The following is a 26,414-nucleotide window of genomic DNA, read 5'->3' on the forward strand; positions in this document are numbered from 1 at the left end:
GTTGGGCGGGATTGATGTTGATGGTGGAATGCTGGTGGCCGGTTGCTAAATAGTTACAAACTGGCCAAATGATACATTGTGCTGGGTGAATGTTTAACGTGCGAAAGGTACCTCGCCGGGGCCGGTGACTAACAAGGTTGGGCATGAGGCCATAACACACGCCATAGATAACGCACTGGCGCAGTAATGGAATGGAAATGGAGGAGCGAATCGCGTCATACGTTATTTAGAAATAATTGAATTCAATGGTGGATAAGGGATTAAACATTCCGTTAGCCAGTGTCCATTTCAGCCATCATTCACATCGCGATTCCAATCCTGAATTGCTGGTCTAGGAGCATTAATTTAGAAACTATTTGTATTGGATTGTTTCCGTACCTGGTTTATTTATTGCATTATTCAGTATATGGCATTTTGGCGAGGTCTAGACGGAAACATTTGCCCTTCAATAGAAAATGTGGAATTTATTACAAGATAATGTTTACTTTCAGAGAGCTATTCGTCTTTACTCAACAAAATAGAGCTAGGAAAGTATTTCCATAGTTTATAATATTTTGCCAAAGCGCAAGGAATACACAAATCATACAAACACTATAGCAGTTGAAATATTCATGCACTTAAAGGCGGACTAAGGGTAATTGAAGCAAAAAACAGGCAAATTTTTGACGATTTTTTGTGAAGAAACCGTACAATTTAATCTTTTCAAGTGGATGTTATATTAAACTACACCTTTTCAATAATATATGGTTCTATTTTGAGGAAGATTTGTTTAAAACTTCAAGCATGGCACAATATTTAGGATGGCGTGTCCTCGGAAAAGAAGATGATGACGGATCACAGATCAAACCGGGTTCGTCGCTTTAAAAGGGCAAGTCTTTTGATTCGTAACAGAAACAGCTCATTTCTACGACTCATAGCTGCGTGATGGGTGATCAGAAAAATACAAATCAATATTCTTTTTAAAGATTATAAGTTTATCCAGGTAGCTCCGTGGAGTTTCTGTTGAATTTCTAATTTTCCGATTTTCGGCAGATTTTTAAAGTTGAAAAAGTGAAGGTTTTGAACTTTGAAAACATTGCTTTCGGGAAACGCGCTTCAAAGTAGCGAGATGCCCATCCATCTAATGCATCCGAAATTTTAACATAATATTCCTAAAAGCATCAGCATTCATTGAAAAAAGTAAAAAATAAATAAGATTGTAAAAAATAAAAATAAAATTAGAAAATGTTTTTCAGCAAATCCTCACGAAGCAAAAAGCTGCTCAATAAATCCAACCGTACACATTCTGTGCCATTAGCTATTCCATTCCTAATCGAACCCACGACCTGATGACACGCTCTCGAGGTTAACTTCCACTAAATTCGACTTCTATTTCGTTGAACGAATCGATACTATCGGCCGGATCGAACATCAGAGCTACCTGGCGAATGAAAACAACAGCAGCACCACCACCAGCACCATCTAGCCCACGTTTCGCCATTCGCATCACATCAGCATCAACAACCTCAACATCAGGTTCAGCCTGACTCGATCGAAGCGCTGGATGACGCTGAATGAAAAATGGCTCTTCGTCTTCGTCTTCCAATTCGCCATTGCGGGCCAGCATCGCGATTATGATGTAAACACAGACCACATCCCACGAGCTGCTGGCTAGCGTGCTGGCACAGCAGATGACCCCACACCACACCACCTGAGGGGCCACCGCAGCGGGGATCTGTGCGATCCGATTGCGAAAAACAGGGCCACACGGCCAGGTCGCCATTGCGCTGCCGTCGCGCTGGTGACTGCCGGTACCAACTGCAACTTCTATATAATTATATCCTTCCGTGCAAATCCTGTCCGCCGGCCAACTGCTGCCTGCTTGCCAGCGTCTGTAAGAAGAAGCAGCAGCAGCAGCAGCAGCAGCAATCTGCATGAAAGAAGATAGAAAGACGAAATGGAGGGCGTGTGCTTCGTTGCTGACGATACCCGGGGCCCCCTTTCTTTTGGGCTTGGTTGGCTGTAATCGATCCAAGAAGTACCGAGGGACCTCTTCTTGGTTCGCTTCTGGTCCGTTTTGTCTTTTCATGTTCCCCTTGCACGGCACGGCATGGCGCATGCTGTGCTGTAGTTGCCACGGCACCTCTTAAGGCACTTCAATCCTCAAGTGCGCTTGGGTTGGTCTTCCTCCTCACGACCAAGCGCCAATCGCAAACCCTTTTCTGGTGTCGTCGCGCCACAGGCAGAGAGAAGTGTCTGTATGGGTGAATGCTGGTCCAAAAAGGGGAAGGTAGATAGAACCCCGGGAGTTTGGTCACAACCACAGGGTAAACGCAATGCGATAGATGTGCATTCAAGCGTGAAATTATACGATAAAACCCCCAGATCCGGAAACCCCGGTGGCCGGGAGTCCGAAAACTGGCCTCTCCGACCGACAGCTAATCGCGAACGAACGATCTTCAAAGGGCAAAGTGACAGAACAGACCTCGAACGGAATTGAACAGATAAAGAGAGAGAGAGAGCGCGCGCGAGTGATGGTTGAATGGCCATCATCATCAAACGAGGAAGCTTCTTAGCATTGTAGATTGTCTTAGCATTCAAACAAAGAATGGCAATTTGCTGCCGTTTAGCCCTTCTTCGCACAAAATGGAGTCGAAGACAGCTGGGAGCATCGGAAAGGATGAGGCCAACCAACAAGCGATAGAAGTCGCACAATTCGTCCACAACATGAGCTGCTGCTGGTCAGAGACAATGGAACCGAACCTAGACCACAAAACGGTTGTGGATCATAAATTACCAATTACAAAACAGATGTAAGCCCAAACGCCCCGGGGAACAAGTGTTCTGCTCTGGGCAGTCAACCCTCCCTCCACTCCCTTGTCGGCTACCAATCTGTCGTGACATCTGTCACCGGGACGAGCGAGTATCGCCGCTAAAAAGGAATCCGCGACCGCTACCGGGGGGGGGGGGGGGGGGGGGGGGGGGGGTTCGGTGCGTGTCGCGGAAGAATTTCGGGAATTTCACGGCACTTCAAACGAACAATCGGAAGCGCAGAAGCGAGAGAAGGAAAACGAGAACCCAAAAACCAAACACGGCGAAGGGGAGGTGTAAATGACACTCGAAATATGATGACGAGCAGGACCGATGTCGCACCTTCTGGTGACTGGTGTGACTTCGGTCCCATCGTGGACGACGAGGATACCGTTCCCTGTCCGCTTTCGGGCCGGTCGGTGTATCGGCATCCCACGGAACCCAAGAAACCGGGAGCCGCTCGAGGATCGTATTTCAATGCGGTGCCCGGTCGTGTGTCACAGGCCGGGTACCGCGCGCGAGATCACTTCACACCCACTACCACACGGGACGCGTGATCAAGTGATTTGTCATCTTCCGAGTGCCTTTTTCGGGCACCCTTTTTCCCAAATGTGTCATCCCAGCTTCCCTCTGCGTGGTATTCGGGCGCATTATAAAGCCATTAGACTTGTTGGCTTTTTGGCGGAGGCGACCGAACGAACGCACGGATAGGGTCCAAAACGTGGACCTCGATAACTGGGCAACCGGCAACAAGGATAGGATCGGTTTCGGAATGTCGGAACGGGAGCATTGTTTTGATTTCGGGAATTCATGTTCGGATCACGATCAACAAGTTGATCTGTTGGGATGGGAATGGGATGCAGGGAATTATTCGAATTGTTGTCCCAGTTTGTGGCCCCGAATTCGCGATGAAAGCTCGGGTAAAGACATCACAATGAAGTTGACAAACGACTTTAGAACATTTATACTGGCCTGATATCTGTCAAACAACGTGTAGGAATTAATTGTTCTAACGTGCAAATGGTTTGAAGTTGAAGTTGATAAACGGGTTCTACTACATCTTGACACCGGTGACTTCAAGCCTGTAACTGCCTGGTACAAGAACATTCAGACATTATTAACTGCCGCACGATATGCAATCCAATTGATAATGGCAGCAGCAGTGGAGCGACACAAATCAAGATCATTGTGCCAGACTGCTGCACTCTAGCGAAACCGGGGCCACGGCATTCTGCGGAGACACACCCCAGATCGCTGACAGCCGATAATGGTGCCGAAGGTTAGCCACTACTGCACGAAAGCCCCATTGTGCCCTGTGCGAGCACCAAACCCTAAAAACCACTACCGACTGGTGCTACCGTTGAGCGTGGCCCAGTTCCATGCCCGATTCCGTCTCCAATCCGACCACAGACAGACATTCGTCACGGAGCCCGGAGATCCGAGAGTTTCCGAGACGGCGGAGGTGATCGCTACTACTTATGGTGCACATAGAGCCCCGGCATTGTGACGTCCTGGCGTTTGGTGCGCGCCCAGTCACCCGAAACAACAAGCGGGTAACAAGAAAAACAACAACGGAAACGGAGACATTCGGTTCTCCAGGGAAGCACCACGAGATAATCGACCACGTGATGGACGATTTATTCTTAAACCCCCCCCCCCCCCCCCTGTCCCAGCTCTCGTCAGACACCCTGTCCCAGCTCTCGTCAGAGATCGAGAAGGAGAATTCCCATAAAACTCGCGCGTTGGCGTCGGCAGAAGGCACCGCGCGGACGGACGGATGGACGGACTCATGAATGAGTTTTTCGTCAAATTCGTCGAAGGCGCGCGCGCGCGCTCGCGTCAGCGTTTGGATGCAATTTATCAAATAAATGATGATGAAAGAAGCATCCACCACGGAGTCGGAGAAGAGAGGTCAGGCCAGGCCAGTCTGGTCTCGGGGACTGGGCCGAGCTGACTGTAGTTGAAGCCTCTCGACAAATGAACCATACAAACTCTCTCTCTCTGTTTCTCTGGTGGACTTTTCTACCAATGTGTATGATGATGATGATGATGATGATGCTGGGGCATAGTACTACTTCTACTACTGCTGCTGCCAACGAGAAATCAGGCGCTCCATTCGTATTTTGCCCAGCGTCACCACACACAACACCGCGAGTAATAATGGGGGTTCCTCTCTGTTTCGGTTCGTTATGAGTTATGATTTGCCAGCCGGCCAAGGCGCTCTGGTACGTGGTACACCATTAGTGTTTTGGAGAAGTAATATGATGAAGGGGGCATCCAGGGCGCGGGACGCAACGGAGGACATCCCGATGATGAGGTTTTGCGCTGTGTGGTTTTCCAAACACACCAAAACCAAGGGTGGTGCTGCTGCTGCTACGCATTTTTTTGGTTTTGCTCGTTTCCTTTTCTCTGGTCAGTTTGTGAGACAGCAGCAGCAGCAGCAGCAGCAACGGTGGCCCTCTTTTTCATCCCTCCTCCTGCGCTCTTCTGTTGTCTTGGGTGGCGTCGTCGTCATTTCACCGCGCTTGTTTTGTGGTTTTCAGTACTTGAAATTAGTTTTCCTTCTGCCTCTCTCCGTTCTCGGTGTGTCATTTGCTGTGGCGTCCCCATCGTAACCACCCCAAAAACCCTTTTTTCTGTCTTTCGCTGTCAGTATTTGGAGTTTGTACCGTGTGTGCACGATCGATTGGTCTCTCTACATCCCTCCACTCAATGATCTCGCACGATTGAGGCTAACAATAAACAGTTGCTAACACATTTGTAGCTAGAGAAAGCAGGCATTGGCTGCAATGTTTATACCTCGCGCGAATGACATCGATTTGACTATTTGCAAGAAAAACAAAGGCTTATTTTATGAAATCTCTTTCCACAACACAAATAAACTCTTCTGACAAGTGAAGGATCCTTGGCCTCCTTTGCACCAAATCTCAAGGTAACCAAATGTTCTATCAAACGATACTCAATGCAAGGAGAATACTGTAGACTGTACTCTTACCAACTTACTTTACTTTCATCTCGACATGTTTGCCAAGCTATCTGCTATCATTGTGTGATTGTGAATAACGTCACAAACTGAGCACTACCATCGAATGAATATCACCAGGAGATCACCCTTTAAAAAGGATTTGCCATGCGTTGTTGCTCATAACAAAGCAATTCCAAGGAACGGCAGACAATTGCCGAAACAAGCTGCCTGCCGATGACAATTGGCCAGTGCATTGTTTCGCTCATTTCTCAAGATCACTTTCTGTTGGTCACTGTAGGTCAGCATGAGCTCGGCCAAGAAATGAAAGGAAAAAAACAACATCAGAAAACCCGTCCCAAAACGCCCGTACCAACTCCGGTAATCCACTGCGTCATCTTCATCATAATTATCATTATTCAAAGACCGGACCGGAGGTCGCGCACCCAGAAAGGGGAAAGGGGGAGAGAGGGGGGGGTTCCGAAGACATCGATGTGGTTTGATGGGTTTCGAAAGCAAAACCACGCCAAACGCCACGACCGCGATGATTTATTGCTATTTTTCCCCGCACACTTGCTCTTTCGCTCTCTCTCTCTCTCTCTCTCTCTCTCTCTCTCTCTACCTGGCCTGGTCACTGCCACATTGCGTCCGTGCGTATCTGTGTTTTTAAGGGGAGCGAGGAGTCTGTTTGACCGGGTCCTGCTCTAGGACCGGACCGGAGCGCCGCTTCGACAGCCGCTGATCGTTAGAATCTGGATCGAGATCTGATTTCCAGTCCGGCGGCTGTCCACGAAACCCCGGGTAGGACCGGGCACGTCGTCGACGCGATCCAATGATAAATAGACACCTCATCATCCTGGTGCGTTTGTGGTTCAGAGAGAGAGAGAGAGACGTCGAGGTCGAGGGTGATGAAAGGCAAACACACAGAGGGATCCATAAAAAGGATTCTGGAAGGAAGGTATAGGTCAATCCGGTGCTTACCTGTATCACCCGCATCGGCAGGCCCGTCTCCTTGGCCAGCTGTTCTCTTATGTGTCTAGTGGGTTTTGGTGTTTGACTAAATGCGTTCTTCAGCACCTCGAGCTGCTTGGCCTTGATCGTCGTCCGGGGGCCCCTCCGCTTCGAACCGGCCCCATCGTCCGGGCTTTTGTTCTCCGCCTGCGAATCACCCCGGCAGTCCGGATCACCGTCGAGCGAACCCTGATCCGAGTCGTCGTGCCCCGTCTTGCTGTCCGTGCTCATGCTCTGCACCGACAGGTCCGAGGCACCGAGTGGTCCATCGCCGTGGTGTAGCATACCGGCACCACCACCGGCCCCCACCAGCCCGGCCAGCACGCCCGGCCTCATCTGGTCCTCCTCGTCTTCGTCCTCCGAAGCCGAACCCATCAGGGAATCTGTAAAAAGAGACAGAGCGAGAGAGAGAGAGAAAGAGAAAAAGATGTGAGAATGAAAAGCGGAATGTTACTTCAATCTTCAATCTGCCTCCCCCGGATGTCCTCGTACATGCGTACGTAGCGCCACTTGCAGTACTCGAGCCGGTATCGGTCTAGGGAACAAGTGTATTGCCGAACCATCGTCGTCCCCGGGGGCCATCCCGCAGCCCCTCCAGCCGTACGCAACTCATATCAAACAGAGTAAACAACCCCCCGGGCACCAGTGCCAGACTGGCAGGTCTGCCATTGTCAGCGATATCCTTGTACACTGTGTGCAATTTCGTATTTATTTGTGTGCTCGCTCTCCTTCCCTCGCACAAACCATCCCTCTCGAGAAGTCGTCGACCAGAGACGAGTGTTTGTTCTACCCCCCCGCCCCACCCCACCCCTTGTGGAACTACATTTTGATCGATCAACCGCCCCGGTCTACCCTCTCAATCGAAGGGTGCAGCATGCAGAAAAACGGTGGAAAGAATACGGACCAGAGGTTGAGGGACGGAATCCGTTTAAAATCTCTTTATCAACAGCGTCGGTACACCAACGAGTAGCGCATGTACTTGATCTGCGCTGCGAGTACGATAACAACACAACAACAACAACAACAACAGCACCACTACAGGACTACAGCACCCTTCGCGCGAGGCGGTGTTTGGAGGTTTTCCTTTTGCATAGCGGCAATGGCAGGGTGGAAAACGGAAATCCCACGTAGGCGAAAAAGTGTATTGTTACAATAAATTGAGTGGCGTTTGCTAAAGAACCCTCTTAAAGGGCCCGGACGGACGGACGAACGAACGAACGAACGAACGAACGGTATTCCCGTTCGTCGGTTTGCTGCTGTTCGGTCCTAGATGTTGTTTTGTTGATTTTAGGTTTTGTTTTGTTCTTGTTCCAACACCCGCCCCGGGGGGGAGCACGGGCAAAAACTGAACGGAACGTCGCCATACGGCACGCCTGAACACCTCTGGGGCGTTCGCTCTTCAGCCGAAAGTGAGTTTAGGGAAACAGCGGTTTTAAAATTGCCAACGATGTAAAAGACCGGGCCCTGGTGGTGTGTCTCTAGGTCCTGGAGTAACCTGCCACCGTCGGTTTTGAAGAAGCAAAAAGGGAGTCCAGCCAGTCAGCGCTTCGACATCAAACTCAGGCTGGCTGGCAGACAGGTAGTGGGGATTGACAATTTGCGCCCGAGCGACCTCCGAGGGGCACAGCGTGCATGCGCTGCGTGAGACCGCTGGCCCGTAGTCATTGGCATTGCGTGCGGCCCTTGCTGAGGTACCGCTACTGTCATCCGTATCAGAATTCACGCGCGCGCGCGCTCGCTCGCTCGCTCGCTCGCTCGCTGATGAGGAGGAAGGGAGTAGAAAAGGGAGATCAGAGTTGGCGTGTTGTTGTTCTGAAATTGACAGCCACCGCGTCGCGTCGACGGGCTGGAGGGACTGGTGGGAGGATCAGAGTCGGCTGCGAACGGAGCCCGCGCTTGACAGCTGCCAGACTGTCTCGCATCCTAGACCGACCGACCGACCGACCGAGAGCGTGCCGACCCAAGGGGCCCCCATATCAAAGCCCATTCGTCCTGCTCAGTGTGCTGTGTCTCCCACAGTTCGCATCCCAGTTCCCAGCAGCTCGTCCACCTTAACTGACAGCTCTTTCGGGGCTCGTGGCCCCTCTAGCGCTGGGGTGCGCTCTCTGACAGCAGCACCGCGTGCGAGCGAGGAAGACCAGGGGGGGCAGGGTATTTCCTGTTTCTGCGATCCGCTCCACCGCCGGGGGCCTGCACGTGAGTGGCAAGGTGAGGGTATCATGGTGGCCTCGGTACCGCCTGACGGACGACTTCACGTTCATGCGTTGGACATAGAGTAGGGTTAGAGGACTAGAGGACTAGAGGAACTAGAGGAGACGGAAAGGGACAAGGACTCGTTGTACTTGTACTGTTGCGTGACCTTGCCAAAGGATCCAGAGCTGCAGCAAAACTTGTCAAAAGCGGACGAAAGGATAAAAAACTGATTGTCAAACTAGATCCTGGACAGTGATTCTTCCTCAAAAACTGTCGGGTGCTTCGGATTCGATCGGAATAGCTGCTTGAATCGACATCTTGCTTCTTGTGCTACTGATAAAGTTGTTGTTGTTGTGCTATCAATAGCTGCTCGGTTTGCCGTGCAGACCTTAAACAAACTGGAGGAAATCATTCGCCATTAATTAGTCCTTCGTTCCACAATCCAACAACCGTAACACAAAACATTCACGCACAGGCTGACCAAGGTCAACAGGTATGGCCGCGAGCTCATCCTCGGCCACTACCGCGCCCCACCAGTCGCCGGGAATGCTGCGGACGTTCGGTGATGATTGATGATGGCGAGAAGAGTGCGCCTGTGGTGGCCAGTGGCGATCGTTGAAATCTTCATTCCAACCGCCACCCCTCGCCGAGACGATCGATCGTGGCCACGGATGAAATTTGAGTTTAGGGCCACAGTTCGAGCAACACTCTCTCTCTCTCTCTCTCTCTCTCTCTCTGGGGGTCCTCACTCCTTACGCTTTGGTCGATCGAATCGATTGCCAGTGTTGTGCTGCAGCATATGCTGCATTGTGATCGTGGTTTGTGTCTGTTGATGATGATGATGATCGTGATGCGATCTGGCAATGCTGCTGGTGTTGCTGTTCGAGGTGAAATCGAGATGCTGCCAACAACAGGTGGCGAAAGGCGAAGACAAGTCGAAGATTGATTGCGCTTGGTTCATCTTCACCGCGCGTGACTCCATCACATCCAAACGCAAACCCAGGATGCGATCGCAGACACCGAGAGAGAGAGAGAGCACATCCAAAGTAGCGGCGCTGCGAGTGAATTAGTTGATTGTTTTGTGCGGACTGTCACTTGGGTCAGCAGTCAACAATTCTCAGTATGCTGTTTACTATTTTTTCTGCAAAATATTTTCTCCTGGATAATCTTAACAGCATCTCCTGACATCGTCGCAAACGGGGGTCGCAAAACCATCGATTGCCACCGTCGATATCTTTGACCTTTTCTCCTGACCCAGTGCAGACCAACTGCAAAATCCATCGTGTCACCAACGTCGAGGGCAAATCCCGTTGTCAATCAAAAACCCATATAATCCCAACATTCCATGCCTGACCGAGCACCGACACCGACAGTTGCACCAAACCATGAAATGACGTTCGGCCGTAATGCGCTTACGAGTGTGCACGGGGAAGGCGACAAATGGAGAAACCATTCCCGCCGGTCGTTGGCCATCCACCACCAGTCGACTTCAAGCGAACGAGCGCGCGCGCGTAAAGTCATAAACAGCGATGCCAGCGAGCGATGAGGAGACGATCGGTACGTGCGCTGCCGGGTGCTAAAATAGAATAGATCCGATTGATGCACCCTCGCACCCTCGTTCTGCATGGTGAAACCGCAGCGAGGCCGCAGACCGTGGCGTAGCGATAAGCGCATAAGCGTCCCTAGGATTTGCGCAACCATCCCCATCTCCTAGTGGTGCGATTGCTTATCTCGCGTACCGGGCCCTGGTGATGCCACCACGAGTGCCCGAACAAGAAGCTCACTTTAAGGCAGAATATCTTGGAACAACCTTCATCAACCCAGACCTGGAGACAAACGTGTACGGTGGCGGTGTAGAGTGACGAGAACTGCCTCGACTTGCTGGCCATGCAGCCGGAGCCCTTCTGGGTGGTCCTTTTTCATCTTTCCGACCACACTTTTTGTGCGAAAATGCGAACTTCATCCGGTAGAGCGCGTGAAGGAGCATCTCTTCTCGAGTTAGGACATTTGGAAGAGGCAGTGTTGCAGTGAGCGTAGAGGTGAGGTGAGGTCGTTCCCCCATTGGAGGTCATGGCTCCCGAATTTACAGGTTTGCTTCCGTGTTAAGCTGAGGCAGGAGAAGACGCCAAACTTCAAACAGTTTCCTGTTGCCACCGAGTGTTTTTTCTACATCCAACGAGTCCTGTCATGTGGTTTGTGCTTTTTTTTGTCGATAACCCTTGCTAGCTGCTAATCTGAGGCGACTGCTACTAACAGTAAACATCATTATGAACAAAACTATAACATGCAAACAATTGCGGCGACATTTGTTTTACTTCGTCCGTTAATGGCTTTTTGATAAGACCGTCAACCCGGGTCTCGAACAGGTTAATCAAAGTGCAGGTGCCAGCCACGGTGCACTGGCCGCACGTTAAACACTAATTGCAAACAAGGTTTATGCTTTGCTTTTGCTCGATTAAACCCGGCTCATTGGCCCGTTAATCACACGCTTTTAATTAGCCAAAATGGCAAAATTGTTCCATCAACACCGAATTCAATTAACTGCAAACGACACAATCAACCAAGCAACAACCGCAACAACCACACCAACCATAACTAATGCCACAGAATGAAAGTCCATGGGCCACAAGGAACATAAGATCCCATACATTTCGTGGCGGCGCAGCGCCTCCCAGCGTCCAGGGAGGTCACAAATTTATGCTAAATGCTCGGCTTAAAATTTCACGCCAATCAACCGGCCCCTCGGTAACCAGCAGCAGCAGGTGATCAAGCGGCAGCCTGCTTCCTTCGGAGCATTTTCATTGACTTAAACTGAACTGGACGGGACGGTACGGGACGGGACGGGACGGAACGGAACGGGACGGAAGAGTTGACAATAAAGCCAGCGAGGATCACCACAAATGAAGCCCCGGTTCGACTTTCGGCTTATCGACTTTTCGGCGAATCGTCGTGGAAGCTGGATGTGTGCCAAGTGAGTTGGTGGCGTGCGTATTGTGACGCAGTACCTGTGCCGCGGGGACAGTGGCCATCGGCCGGTTGGCGTGTGACCGCTGTGAAACCGAAACCAACATGTCGGCATCTACACCGAGGTAACACGGGGCGAAATGAGATCAGCAAGGGATGATCCTTTCAAGGCGGGTAAAGCAAATCGTCCCAAAAAGAGAGAGAGAGAGAGAAGAAGAGAGAGAAAGAGAGTGCGATCCTGTGTGGTCACTGGATGAATGAAGCCGGCCAGCCAGCCAGCCAGCCAGCCAGCCAGCCAGGCGACACCGATCGCTGGGTAGACGGAAAGCGGAATACTAATGCTGTTAAGGATACCTTGAGTCGATCAATAGGAATATAGGGTATAGGATCTGCAAAGGTAGACCTCGCTAGGAGCTAGGTAAACCAAGATCATTCGCGCTAAACAAACGAACCAACCAGCCATGAAGAAGCCGAGAGTGAAAGAAGGAAAAGAGCAGCAACGGCCGCAGCAGCGGCAACAGATCGCATTACCGGAAAAGGAAAGGCAAAGAGCGAAGGAACGGCCTAAGGCCTCTAAGGACCTAAACGGATCAAGGCACGCACACACCGGCACAGCTAGCGGAGGATCAGTGAACCTGTGCCTCGAGGATTAAAGACAGAACATGAAGATCATGTGCGAAGCGTGTGAAGAAGGTCCCGAGCAGCAGCAGCAGCACCATTCGGTTGTCACCTACGCACCTCCCATGGGTATCCCGTGTTTCGAGGTCCCTTTTTTTGCGGTGTGCGCTCAGCATTAGCGCGCTATGTAAAGCTGGTTACAGTCACAAACCTCGGGTACCTCGGCACAGTAAATGGCGAAATGTGATTAGCTGATTGAAAGGCCGTCGCTCGCTTGACCGCTTCATGGTGGACGGAGGCGGAGGCGCAAAGGTCTCCGTATGTTTGCTTTTCATTTGCAGGTCACAAAAGAGCGTCCCGGACCCGTCGTGGTCCTCTTCATTTGCGTGAAAGACCGCCGGAGTAAAACTAAAATCCAACAACTGCCGAAAGCGCATTAAAAGTGCAGTGAAGCGAAAACGCGATGTTCTTGCCGATGTTCTCTCTCGCCTTTTGCCGCAGTGAGAAATGGGATTTGAGCGAAATTCCATTTTTGGCACTGAATCGCGTCGGACACCAAAAGCGTCCCATTCCTAAAACAACAGAGCGGGCCCGTTTAAACCGAGGAACGGAAGTCGACAAAGGGACGGTACGGACGGATGATCGCATTCCGCAAAACCCCTGTCCGGACCGATTAGCCCGGTCTTATCCAATATGCAAATTGGTCGCCTTGTCCTAAGCTAATAAATCCGATGGATACGCGATTCTTTACCGTCGGTAACCGGGTGCGCCCGAGAGTTGGCCGGACGTGAAAGGTGGAGAAGATGCGCGGAGTATTGTCGTACACCTGGTCTTGGTGTAGAGTATTGGATTTGATTGACAAGCAGTTGGATAATTACATGGCCAGACCGGTTGTGGTTTTGAAGGCCAAGAGATGTGTTTGATCGATATTCAAACAATTGAGACGTTTGATTAAATAAACCAAGAACAACATAAAGAAAAGCAGATCAAACGGCAAAATAAAATTAATAGAAAAAACTGTTAAAATTCAACTAGTGTCTCTCAGCCAATGTGCAAACTTACAGCCAGAAACCAAACGATTAAAAAGATAAAGTAAGCACAAGAACACTATTCGAACAATAAATTAGAAGTAGTTCTGTTTAAAAACATCACAACCTAACAAAAAACGAAATCAATACACGGTAAAGCTAAACGAAAGGCTTCGAAATCGTAAACATAAAAGAAGAAATCTGAAAGCATAACCATAAAATAAGCAACATCAAACGAGCAGACACTAGGATAAAACACTGAAAACAATGATTTTTCCTTGTCCGCTTTAATGACCCCTAGACCGTAACCGTAAATGGCAATTTATAATGCCGACAGCGCCCAAAAATTATTGCAAAAAACAAAACACCCAGAAAAAGGTGTTCCCGAGGCCAGGCTCGTGGTACTGTGAAACCGCGTTTATGTTGGCATATATTTTTTTTTTGTTTATGCTACCCAAAGGCATTCATCATTGCCCATCCGTACGCCACCACCTAATGATCGCTCATAATCACGACGCAAAGCATATGCATAAACGTCACGCTCAGGGGTTTAGGGTTTTCTTCGGTTCATTTTCTTTTTCTTTCGGCCATTTAATTGCCAGTAAAGTTCGCCCTAACGCCCCGATATTCCAATGTATCGATCTTGCGCTCGCTCGCTCGCTCGTACGTTGGATTCCATTTTGTCTGCCAATCCTTTCGAGGCCAAAAATATCGCAAAAATTCCTCGAACACACTTTGGCTCGGCTTGAGACGAGGTGCACATTCCACGCTCGGTCTGACCGCAACATAACGAGCTTTTGAGTATCCCCGGCATCCATTTTCGATGCTTTTTGGCACTTCACTGGTGCGCCACCAGGCCGCCGACGGCACGGTACAGCCCTTCAATCTGTAGAACCTTCAGCATGATGCTGCAGCAGTTACAACCATTAACAATGTATAAACAAAACTAATCACCAATCAGCAGGGCTCGAACCGGAGTCCGATGTGCACCCCCGCTGGGAGCACCAGAGGGATCTCCCTTTGCTCTTTCGGAGGGATCCCTCGAACCAGCTCCACCTTCAACCGACCAACCTCTCGAATGAGCGACAGCAGGGAATGGCGCGAAATGTGCCGCAAAAAAAAAAGAAGGCTCCTTTCCTTCGGCCAATAAAATCGGCCATCCCCTGTCATCCTGTTTGGCCCGTTTCTGGACCAAACCATTACTGTAGCCCAAGCATCTTCCCAGAACACACAAAATATGAATACCGACACACAAATACACACACCGATCGATCGATGTCGAGCCGCGGAGGATGTAAAAGTTGTGCAAAAATCCATAAAAAACAACAGGCATCAGCACGCAGCCGAACCAAAACTGCATCGGACGATGAGGCGTTGAGGCTGGAACAGCTTGAGTCTCGCACTTTATAAAAAAAAATACCGCTGAAAGACGCCAGGAACACGCCCAAGGCCACGAGCGAGTCACAACGAGAGCAAGGCCTTCTCTCAAGGAGGAGGAAGATGGAAGGAACGCAGTTCCATAAACTTCAGGAGCCTCATAACAACAGCATCATAAAAGCATAATCCGGTGGCCCCCAAAATACTTGGGATTTTACGATCCCCCCGACCACGGCCGATGAGTTTGCGATCAAACGGACTCGTCGCCATCATCATCATCATCATCCTGGCATCATGCTCCGTAGCGAGCTATCGATGCACCAGCCCCCAAAGTAAGAAGGCCGCTGCCGACGCCGCCGCCCCATTAACTCATTTGTCGCAGCACTAAATGGCCGAGAATTGAAAAGCGTTACCGAGTGGAATGACACCCGGAACACAATGTGGTGGTGGTGGTGGGTCCGACCGAACCGGACCGGAACGTCCTCGATCCTCGGTGTCACACACTGGACAAGCGCGACAACAAAGCACCCCTCTCTCTCTCTTCCTGTGCTCTCTTGGCCCTCAGCCCCTGGTCGATGGTCAACCGACGAGTTGCTGACACACCGACACGCACACGGACACAGCACACCCTCTTTGGCTTGCGCGTTGAAATCGAAGCATAAATTATGCTTTAAATATGCTAATCCCCCTCCTCGTGTGGCAGTGTCATCGCACGGGTTTGACTGGGTGCGGGGGGGGGGGGGGGATTTTATGCTCTCTGTTCGATGTTTTCACACATTCGCCCCCTGGCAGCAGCGGCGGATCTTGGCCGTTACTACACTCCACGGCACTCCACCAACTGAGGTTGCAAAACCGAGGGAGTGAACAAGCGAAAATGGCGTACATACGCCACCAGCAACAGGACCAAAATGTGAAAACCAAAAAAAAAAGTTCATCCTCACTCCCAGTATACGACTGATGCTCTGGCATTATGCTGGTCAGCATAAAAAAGCGGTGACCGGTGTTTCGGTGGTGGGCAAAGAATTATGGCGGCTGCTGTCTGCCGCCTCAGCTCAGAAGGCACACTGCAGCACTAAAGGTGTTGGTGGAAATGCAATAAAAAGGCAGCTCAAGAGAGACAGAGAGAAAAAAAAGAGAGATAGAAAAGCGCTTGGCAAGCAAAACAAGGAATCCCCCAAGGGGGGACCCTCGCGCGCCTGGACATAAAACCTTGCAGTTGAAATATGACCAATTGCATGAGCATAACCGCGTCCCCTGGTTGGCCACGTCGCTCTGTGTCTCTGTGTGTCTGCTCCAGGCCAGAACAGACCAGAACCAACCAACCAGCACAGACTCCAGGCACCAGAGCCAGAGCATTGCCAGAGCATAGCGGTCTCCCAAAAGGGGCGTCCGGTTGGTAGCGCCAAACGTGTTTTTTTTTATGCTCGACCGGCCCCCACCGGGGCCCAATGATGTTGTACTTCGATCGATTTATGGCAAACGAATGAAGGAAGGAAACGAGGGGGGTGGAGGGAGCGCGATTTGCGTACCGGAGCGTCGTGGATATTGGACCGTCCATAGCGCATGAGCGCATTTCATAATTTATCGCACCGTTTCGGCCGCGGTCCCGGGGTCCCGGGGTCCCGGGGTCCGGTCTTCGCATCAGGCACCGTACCGGCTTTTGGTTTTATGCTGCTGCTGCTGCTGCTGCCGCTGCTCCAAGGATACGCTGGGTATGCTGGACAGTTGTGGTTATCGTGGGGCCTAGGGTAGTACTTGGGACCGGGTCTGGTCCCTGCTGTTGTTACCAGCAAACCAGAGGCCGCGTTCTCCCGCGGTAACGATGCGCGAACCGTTGTTTATTGGTTGAATTTCCATTATGGCAACCCGTTGGGATTGCTGCTAGCAACATTAAAACCCATCACCACCCCCCAGCAGCAGCACTGGTCAACCCCTGGCAGCTCTACCATCGGTTGTAAAGTGGTTCTCGGTCTCATCACCAGCCAGTACGGCGTGTAGGATGCTGCTGGAGGTTCAACGGAGTTTTTGCAGCAACACAAGCACAAAATAACTCAACCAATTCGATGGCCGGCGTGATCGCGAGTGTAATAATATTGCGAATTTAAGGAACTTGTGGACTTATGGAACTACGGCGCTTCTCACGCTATCGTTTCGAAGGTCGAAGTGTGTAATGAGATGGATTCAACCAAGACTGTTAATTATTCGCCATCTACGCCTCATTTGGAGCTTTAATCAATGCGCGTTTACACCTACAGCCGAGTTCAAAGAGACCGCATATGATAATTGTAGGTAAGGATACAAGTACGCATTGGTGGTGATGGTTGAGTGACACCGTAATTGGAAAAAAAACTCTTGTACTACACCAAGAATACGGTCAGAATGTATCAGAATACCTATAACTATAAACAAAAATTTTCTACAGTTGTAGGTCTATTCGAATTGGAGTATTCTTGATCTTACTAAGTTTAACTTGCTTGAACTTGAACTAAGTGCAATATTTCCTTTACCTCAAATTGAAGCACATAGGCCTACGAACATCCCAGTAACACTCACTAAAAGAGCCCATCGACATCTTATAGTAAGCATTAAAGAGCAAAACGTGTATTAACCAGAACTACCCACCATAAACCCGCAGCTTCCCCCAACAGGTACTACTGCCATGGTTTTTTGTGACTTTCAAAAATCGATCCTATCAATTCTGAAACAGTCAGTTCCTGACGCACCCACACCCACACACAAACATCGGCTAATAGTCTATCGGAATGCTCGAGTTGGGTTGCAGAAGAAAATGGAATTCCGCATTCCATTAAAGCTACCCTTGGCGTACCAACGCCACCACCAACCACAGTCTCCGTGAATTCCGCGCAACTTCAAACGGGGGGAACCCGGTGGCAACCACACATCAAACGGGAACCATGGCTCCCCGGGAACGATTACCGTGACGCGAACGCGCTAAACACGGACGCCCGTACGGTGCCAGCAGTGCCGGAAAATGGCTTTCGATGGTTCATCATTTTTCTTCCGTCAAAGTTTGCAGTCCTCCGCCCTGCTAGTACACCATTCCGTCTCAGCCTCAAGGCGAACCACGGAAAAGTAAAATGTCCCCAAAGTTCACACATACACACCAACACGAGTCTGTGTATGTGTCGGAAAAACATGACGGTCCTTTCCTGCGACCGTAAGCCCTCCCTTTCCGAGTCGGATATAGATTTTCCGGGGAAACTCCGTCGGTGGAGACGGCTACGTGGAAAAGCAAATGGAAAACTTCACTCACACGACCACCCGTGCTCACGATTATGCGCTCGCGAGGAGAGAGAGAGACCACAGGCTACTACTAGCACGGCCTCTGTTGTAGGAACGAGGAAATGAGATGCACCCGACCAGTGACGGTATTCTGCGCATGTGTTCTGAGGGCCACAGAGTGTGCGAAAGAGAAAGAAGGCGAGGGAGCGAGCGAGCGAGCGACTGTGTCCCCACCGTACTCAGGACCAGGTGCTTCAAGTGGGAAAATCGAAAACATCGCCAACATCGCAAGATGGAGTCGCCGATGCCAATGGAGTCCATGCGCTGTGTTCTCTGTTCGTTTGCCCGCTTTCCCGGCGGAGTTTGTGATTTTCCAGGGGAAGGCCGTGGATGAAAAATCGATCGATTTTCCCTGCTTCGCTTGGTAGGGCTTGGTGCTAGCGTGCGGCTAGTGGCGCTTACCTGTCATCGGGTGGGAGCCCTTGCCGAGGATGTAGTCGTCCTTGCAGATGAACTTATTGTCGTCCAGCACGTACAGCTGCTCCCCGGTGCTGATCTGCTTCCGGCAGATGCAGCACGTGAAGCAGTTCAGGTGGAACACCTTGTCGCGCGGTTTCCGCACCAGATCCGACGGCGCAATGCCCTGCCCGCAGCCGCTGCACTTGGTACCGTAGCGCCTGTCGAGGGTGAAAAGAAAAGGGTAACGAAAAGGATTTTAGTATTAAGTAACTCCAAATAGTACCAATGGCAGCAGTTCACTTGTAGTTCGGGGACAAAATTCAGAAGATGTTGAACATTTTCCACACTGAATGACGGATGTAAGCTCAAAGTACAAGTTGTTCGATTCAGTATTAGCCTTTACATCATGTTATAATCGTATACCATAAAACATAATCGGTAATGCTCTTGTAGCAATATAGATTAGAAAAGCAGAATCTTTGGACATCGTAAACTGTCCAATAAAGTATGAATCCTTATTTTTTCAAATCCAGAATAAACAATCGAATCACGAATCCGTTTGGCAAACATTTGTTCTCTACTTTGCATTATCATTCAGCAGAAGGAACACTATTAAGCGGTTAATGCAGAATAGAAATGAGAGGTCTATATTGTACAAAAGGTCCTTCTCATCTTTCAAAAGAAAGTTTTTCCACTAGTACATTTTTAAACCGCGATAATAAATCTAAAAAAGCTTGTGCTTGCAGCTCAAATACACTCTGAAAGTACTAAGTTACACGAACATCAATTTAACATTGAAATAAGAATCAATAATTCATGATTTTCATTATTTTTAATGTTTCATTCTTGTTCTTTGTTCAATTAGGGCTACGATAGCCTAAAACCTTTCGCTGAAATAATCTACACAATAAAACAACATAGAAAACATTCCTAGCACGAAATAAAATAAGGTAATCCTTTGTTTCAGAATCAGATGACTTAGATAATTAGTTATGACACAAATGAATTTCCAAATTCATTTGAGCGGTGTAGAGAAATTAAAAGAGTTAAAATGCAGCATTATGAATGAGAACATGCATTAAAAAATCATATAAATTTAAATTCACATACGTTAATCGTATTTGTCTCGTCGCTTAATCTTTAATTAAATACTACTAGCCACTAGAACCACCACACTCCAACGTGTCCATAAAATAATCAGAACCGTTGAATTTAATCTACCAAACTTAAATCGCGTTGCATCACATCCGCACTAACAAATGCAATCCATTCGCAGCTTTAATATCCTTTAAACATACTCTCGCACCATCGTTTTTTGGCTCGATTATTAGAATCCACCACCCATCTCCCTCATTGTACAAGCATTGTTTCGCATCAGAACGCATTATGCTGCTGCCCTAATTGCTTTAACCTTCGTGAACCATCCAGTCCACATTTCGCCAACATTAAAGCGTGCTCCAATTAACCATTAAATCGAGCGCACACACGTGGTACAGGTACAGACAGAGCAATCACGACGAGAACGAGCCCCCGGGGCCGTTAACAGAGGGGGGATAAAAATCGCGAAACAAACAGCTCCAAGCGATCGAACCACACCTTCAGCATCGGGATCGTGTATCCGTTTTTTGGGGGGGGGCCAGAGTTTCTTGCCCAAGGCGCAGAAACAATCGATCGCTAATCGGTGTAGACACGGCTGCCTACTCACCGACATGCACCCCCGGAAGGAAAGGAATGAAACGAGAATGAACGGCATCATCCCATAAGACACCGCTCGGTGATGTCGATGTCTGCGCAGGATCTAGGTCGCGTCTGGCTGGCTGGCTGACTGGCAGGCAACAGAGGCCCCCAATACCTTCCGGTTCCAAACGACAGCCACCACCGACCGGAGATCCATCACCAGGCGCAAAGGCACAACGCAGAGATGCGATCGGGCGGCCGTATCGCGATCGATCAACGCCGTTTTCGGATCCAAAACGGTCTCTGCTCCGATGATTGAATGTGACCTCCGGGGGCTCATACGATGAGCAGAATGTTGTAATGTTGCTGCTGCCGTCGAGTAGCGAGATCGTAATGATCGCTCGCAGCAACATGATGGAGCTCCCGGATCCCGGATCGTCTCGGGCTTCGAGCTGTTGCTCCGGTGAAGCTCCACGTTTGTTGCGGAAGAAGAAAAATGATTCCCAATGAATCTTCGCCGCTGCGTCTTGGCCGCCAGGAAGGACACACCCCGGAAAAGAAGGGGGGTTTGCCGAACGAAGACGAGCTTCCAGAAAACAATCAGGTCTTGGGTTTGGCCCACAAGCAGCAGCAACAACGTCTGAACATCAGCCAGTCGGCCGATCAATCTCGTCTCCCGCGAGCAGCGATGCCGATCAATTCGAAGACAATTCAACGGGAGGCAGGGGGCCGTGCTGTGGTGGTTCAGACGTGGAGGAGACACCCCGAAAACTTACGCATCTTCTCCTTCTGGTGGCCACCAAAATAAAGGCAGCTCACGAGTCATCGCCATCGTCGTCGTGCAGACCGAATTGAGGCGTTACCACTGGTGCACTTTCGTGGTTTTGGGGCATTTCTTGGCGCTCTGCTCCTTGAGGTCGATGTTGTTGTTGTTGTTGTTGTTGTTGTTGTTGATGCTGTTTTTTTCCTTCTCCTTCTCTCTTTGCTCGTTCTCGTTCTTCACCTCCTTCACAGCGAGACCAACGCCCAAAACGCCCAAGATAAATGGTGAAGATCGCAGCGCAAAACGCTGATAATTATAATTTTCGTAGCGTAGCCCCCAAAGACCGCAGGGACCAATTTAGTGGGGGGGGGGACCTCAGCAGAAGCACCACCTCCCGTCCTCGCCGAAACTGGCTGGAAATGCCTCCGGTGGTTTCACGGTTAGCTCCTACCGTTTAAATGGCGGTTATTGTATGTAAATCATAGTCTTCTGGGGCTGGCCTCATTCGTCTGCCGGGCAACTACTGGCTACCATTCTATCATTCCTCTTCACAAACACAGAAAGAGAAGCAGAGAGGACGCACCCGCCACCGGCTTCCGGTTTTAGCTGCCCCGATGCCCTGCGGCTACTACGATCGCGACTCACGACTAACAACCATTACTACGGGGAAAGGAGGCCTTAGGATAGGTTTTTTTTTCCTTCCCCGTACTGCTTACCTGAAGAAATCGTTCCGACAGTAGAGCTTCGACTCGCGGCTAAAGCACTTGTCCGCCAGCGGCTGGTGGCACTCGCAGCACCGTACGCACGACGCATGCCAGCCCCGCTCGAGCACGTTCAGCAGAAACTTGTCGAGGATCGGTTTGTTGCAGCCCGCACACGGATCACCCAAACCGGACGGTGGTTCACCGCGACCTGGATGGAGGAGGAGACGAAGAAACAGAGGAAAACAGATTGGCGATTAGTGGCGGTGGCACTTGCTTTCGGTCACAATCAATTCTTATCAATTCGCTTTCGGGGCCAATGAATCAACGGTAACTGCGGGGATTAGGGTCGTAATGCGGTGGATGTGATGAGTTGTTTCTTGCGTTGTTTTCGATTATCCGGCACACGTTTTCCGGTTTCTTATGACAGTTTTAATGAGCTTCTTTTCGGGTGCTTTGCGTGCTAATTTGTAGCTTGCCTGCCTACCGGCTTATTTTGTGGCAAAGGACACTGCGATGGTTTCACAAAATATTAGTTGCATAGGTTGTTTCGATGCAATGAGCTATTTGGTTTCATTTCTCTGGTTTCCACAGCTTACCTGAGATGAAAAAGGGTTACAAGAGATTCGTTTCTGTGCCGTGACCGATCAGTGATGCAGAACATTTTGTCCCAAACGATGATTTGTATGTACAAAATCAAGAAAAGTATCTGGCACAGAGGATAAGTTATTTATCGTGCCTGCCCAACGAGAATCTGAGCCGAAGCTCTGAATATTTGGTCTGAATAATGATGTCGGCCAAATGAGCTGATGAAAAACAAGTGATTATTAAATCAGTGGGTTATTGTATACGTGTAGACGCGCATGTTTACATGCTTTCACTTCGTTGATAAACTAGTGGTTTCGTGGGCGCATCTTGCGCAGTATTACACGCAGCGCCTTATGGGCATCGCTGCATCTCATCCCCTTATTGGAGCCGGGGCGCAGGGTTTGCAGATTCCGAGGTCCAGAGTGATACTTTGTTTTATGTCCCAACGGGGACTATACGCACTTTATTCTAATGAAATGCACATAATCACGACAATCAAATAACACGTTAAAACCACTGCGGAGCCGGACGTTTGTGATTCCGCCGGTAGCCGGGAGGCGAGAGAGCGATCGAGCGTCGCCGCTCGTCGTGGTACCGGTGGTCCCCCTTGATGTACTGTGGATCATAGCCGAACTCGTCTTTTGAGGTGTCTTACTGAAGCGACGGTCCCTTTTCTCTTGCTTCCTGGTGATCCAAGAGGTTCACCACCGCCCCGTTGTCTAGAAGGAAGCGCGTTGAATGCGCTGGATTGGTGACGAAATAGAGCGAAACGTGATCCAGGAGGAACACTTACAACGTGCATCCCCACGTTGACAATACAATGCAACCGACGCGATCGGTCAATTGATTGATCGATCGATCGCTACTACCGGTCGGCGCCGCTACCCCGTACCACCGAGAGTGGGCGCATCCGCAACAGGCTAGCTGTTTCGTATTTAATCTGCTTCTGAGACCGTGAAAGTGTGTAGTGCGTGCGAATTGTATATTTGTATAGTGTTGCGGCGACATGCGATACATAAAGTATTCGCGAATAGAAAAGTGCATACAAAAAAACATTGCTAGGAAAAAACCAGTTGTGTTCCTAGCTACTAGCCTAGCCTAGCCTAACTTTATGTATCGTCAGTCTTCAGTTCTTCTGAATCTTCAGAGATTCAGTCTCAGCTAAATTGAGCAAATTCTTGAGCCTGAGAATCGTTTCACCGTCTAGAGGCGCTGTTGGATGCTACTGTTGAACTCACTAACTTCTCGTTTTTTCTCTCCAAGAAATTTCGAAACACGTCGGGAAAAAACATTTTCTTCGAAGGGACGTACGCTGGCTCAAATGATAGTTCTCCTGCGTACACCACGGCTAGCTACTGATCGAAATCGTTTGAATTGCGGCTCCCTTGTGGCCACCGCCATGATCCTGCCGATTCGAACTACTACCCCATTTTCGTCTTGATATGTTTTGACAAATCGCAGACCACAGATCCGCTTCCTAGCCTCTTCCTGCCATCCAACTTGGCAGCCCTCTTCCTAGCGCCATTTTCCCATAGCGGCGGCAGGAACGGAAGACCGCAAGCTGCCTACCGCCGATCAATTCGGGATCATGTTTCGCCCATCTGTGCGGCCTTAATCCGCGCGCCGTCGCGACCGCCACCGCCGGAACATGCCATTTTCACACATGGACCCCTTGCGTCACGGATTTGCGCACGACCGAACGGTGGGTTCCGTTGGTTTCTGGTGCCCTCCATCGGTGTCCGTGCTTTCCCTCGGACTGGTGTCAGTTACACTGAACAAACAGCGCCCATTGTGGTGTGCCTTGGTGCCCTGGTGTTGTTGTTTGTGTTGTTGTTTTTACAGCCACTCCAGTCACAATCACTCTCTCGCATATTCATGCTATCTGAGGTCGTCGCCGTGACGTGACGGTTACGGATACGGTTCCGAGATGTGTTTGGGAAACTGGCTGGTATGTTTTTTACCTTCTTCTTCTCCTACTTCATCTGCTTTTTCATTCGCTCCTATTTCTCTATCCTCCAGGATCAAGGAACAATGTCGCTGCTGGTATGGTGTGTTGATAGGTTTTCGGTGGTTTGTTTTGCCAAACACCTTTACCGGAGCGTCCCGGTGGAATATCCGGTGACGATATTCGCATCCGATACGCCATAGAGGGCTAGCAATCTGAAGTTGCCCGAAGATCATTTGGCGCGAACTTTTAATCGACTTTAGTGTGGAGAGTACATCGATAAGTTCAACTACTTGGTCCAGATAAACGCTCCCAGATATTTGGAAGGTATTCCACAGCTACGTGATACCTTGGGCCATGGACAACTCCCAATCTCACAAGCAAAACAAATGGCAAACCCTCCTGCTCCACAGAAATCGGATCTATCCTCCAGTTCCAGCATAGAAGACGATGCACATGGCATCCATTGCTGACTATGCAAATAGCCTTCTTGCCCCATTGCTACGCTTCATTAGTGTTCGTTTACTTAGGACGTCGGAAGTCTGCGTCCACGCTATCGGACATTCCGGCACACTGTGGCCTCCTCATGACGACTGGTGACCATCCCATTCCCCCCACATCTCTGGACGATTAAAACTAAACACCCAACGGGCGACGGCCCAAATCGAGCGTTCCCAATGCCGGCGCCCAATGCTGTTTGTTGTTCTCCATCTCCAAGGAAGCGAGTTCCTGGAGAATTCCTTGAGCTGGTATTAAGTTCCGTGTTTTGATTGAACTCCCACCGGGGATTCACGGGGCACTAATTAGTGAGCTACGCACCGATATTGTGCTGGTTGTGCTGCAGTACCGAGCCGAACGCCATCAGATCCTTCGCCGGTGGTGCGCGGGCACCGATCGCTGCGAAACTGTCGCCGAGAAAGGACGCCAGCGCGACTGCCCGGGGGGGCGTTTTGGTGGTTTCCGTTAAAATTTTGAAATCCGTTTCGTGATCCAACCGACGGCAACGAACCGGCCCGGCCCTGGCCTCGCTCCAACCTTCCACCGCCGCCGCCGCAACTCTGCCGAACTGCTCTGCCACCAAACCTTCCAGAGCTTCCTTACTCCAGCAAACGCCACGTATCCTTGTGTGCGTATTTCTACGTGTGCAGTTGTGTGTCACGAAGGATCACTGGCGATCACCACTAGTAGATATCTTATCACTCACTTATCACCACCACCCACTTGCACGTGTATGTGTATGTATTGACCTATCCGGAGGTCCTTGGAACTGACTGAATGGAGGCGCACACTCCACGCACTTCACGGTATCCTTGTTGGCAAAATGCTGCTGTGGCCTCTCTATCTCTCTTCCTCGAAGGACTTGCTTGGCTTGATTTTTGGTTGGTTTTCGGATGCACTCCGCCGTAGCCTACTAGCCGTCGGCTACTAACAACTCCCGTTCTCCTCCTCTCCTGGAATTCACGGAAATTTTCCACGCTTTTACACTTTCATGACCTCCTTTACATCTCGCGCATGTTACACCGATTATTTGCAGGAGCAAGGAATGCCTTCACACGGTGACAAGCACGCACAAACCACTCACGCACTCCATCGGTACGAATCGCCACTGAAAAAAAACCGCAACGCTCACGAATGCACGCACGCACGCACGAAGCTGAGGGAAAAAAGGATGCTTCTGGTTGGAAATTCTCCGCCACCAAAATTTTGGGAATTTATCGCGCGAACCAACAAACGGAGATCCCGGGACCACGAACCACGCACCACGAGACCGTTCCAGCGAATGTTGCTCTCGGAAAAGTTAGTGGTGTGTCAAAATAACGCTATTTGCGGCCGCCAGGGGGCGCCACAAACATCGTGCAGCCAATCACATCGCAGTTGGCTGGCAGCAATGGCTGGACGCTGATTGGTCAACACGTCACCCCCAACCACACTAACACGTGATTTTGTGTTGCTTCACGCACACAGCCACAGAATTTGGTCGCAATATTATTGAATATATATTCGGTACAATATTATTGATCAATATTCTAGGTTACTGTAGGTTACTTAAATAAATCCGAGTGACCGAGAATATTGATCAATAATACTACGCGTT

General features: G+C 50.0%; 1 protein-coding gene across 1 annotated transcript in view; it reads right to left on the reverse strand.

Moving 5' to 3' along the window:
* The window catches only part of LOC126575189 (LIM/homeobox protein Lhx1), a 36,262-nt gene extending 10,183 nt beyond the window's left edge, over window positions 1-26,079 (reverse strand). The window contains exons 1-4 of the mRNA XM_050235757.1: window positions 25,139-26,079; window positions 21,802-21,997; window positions 18,649-18,863; window positions 6,734-7,146 (exon numbers count right to left, since the gene is read on the reverse strand). Coding sequence (XP_050091714.1) covers window positions 6,734-7,146; window positions 18,649-18,863; window positions 21,802-21,997; window positions 25,139-25,181 — 867 coding nt within the window. The 5' untranslated portion in view covers window positions 25,182-26,079. The remainder of the gene's footprint in view (window positions 1-6,733; window positions 7,147-18,648; window positions 18,864-21,801; window positions 21,998-25,138) is intronic.
* Window positions 26,080-26,414: the final 335 nt, after the last annotated feature.

This window comes from Anopheles aquasalis, chromosome 3 (assembly GCF_943734665.1).
Source record: "Anopheles aquasalis chromosome 3, idAnoAquaMG_Q_19, whole genome shotgun sequence".
Taxonomy (NCBI): Eukaryota; Metazoa; Arthropoda; class Insecta; order Diptera; family Culicidae; genus Anopheles; species Anopheles aquasalis.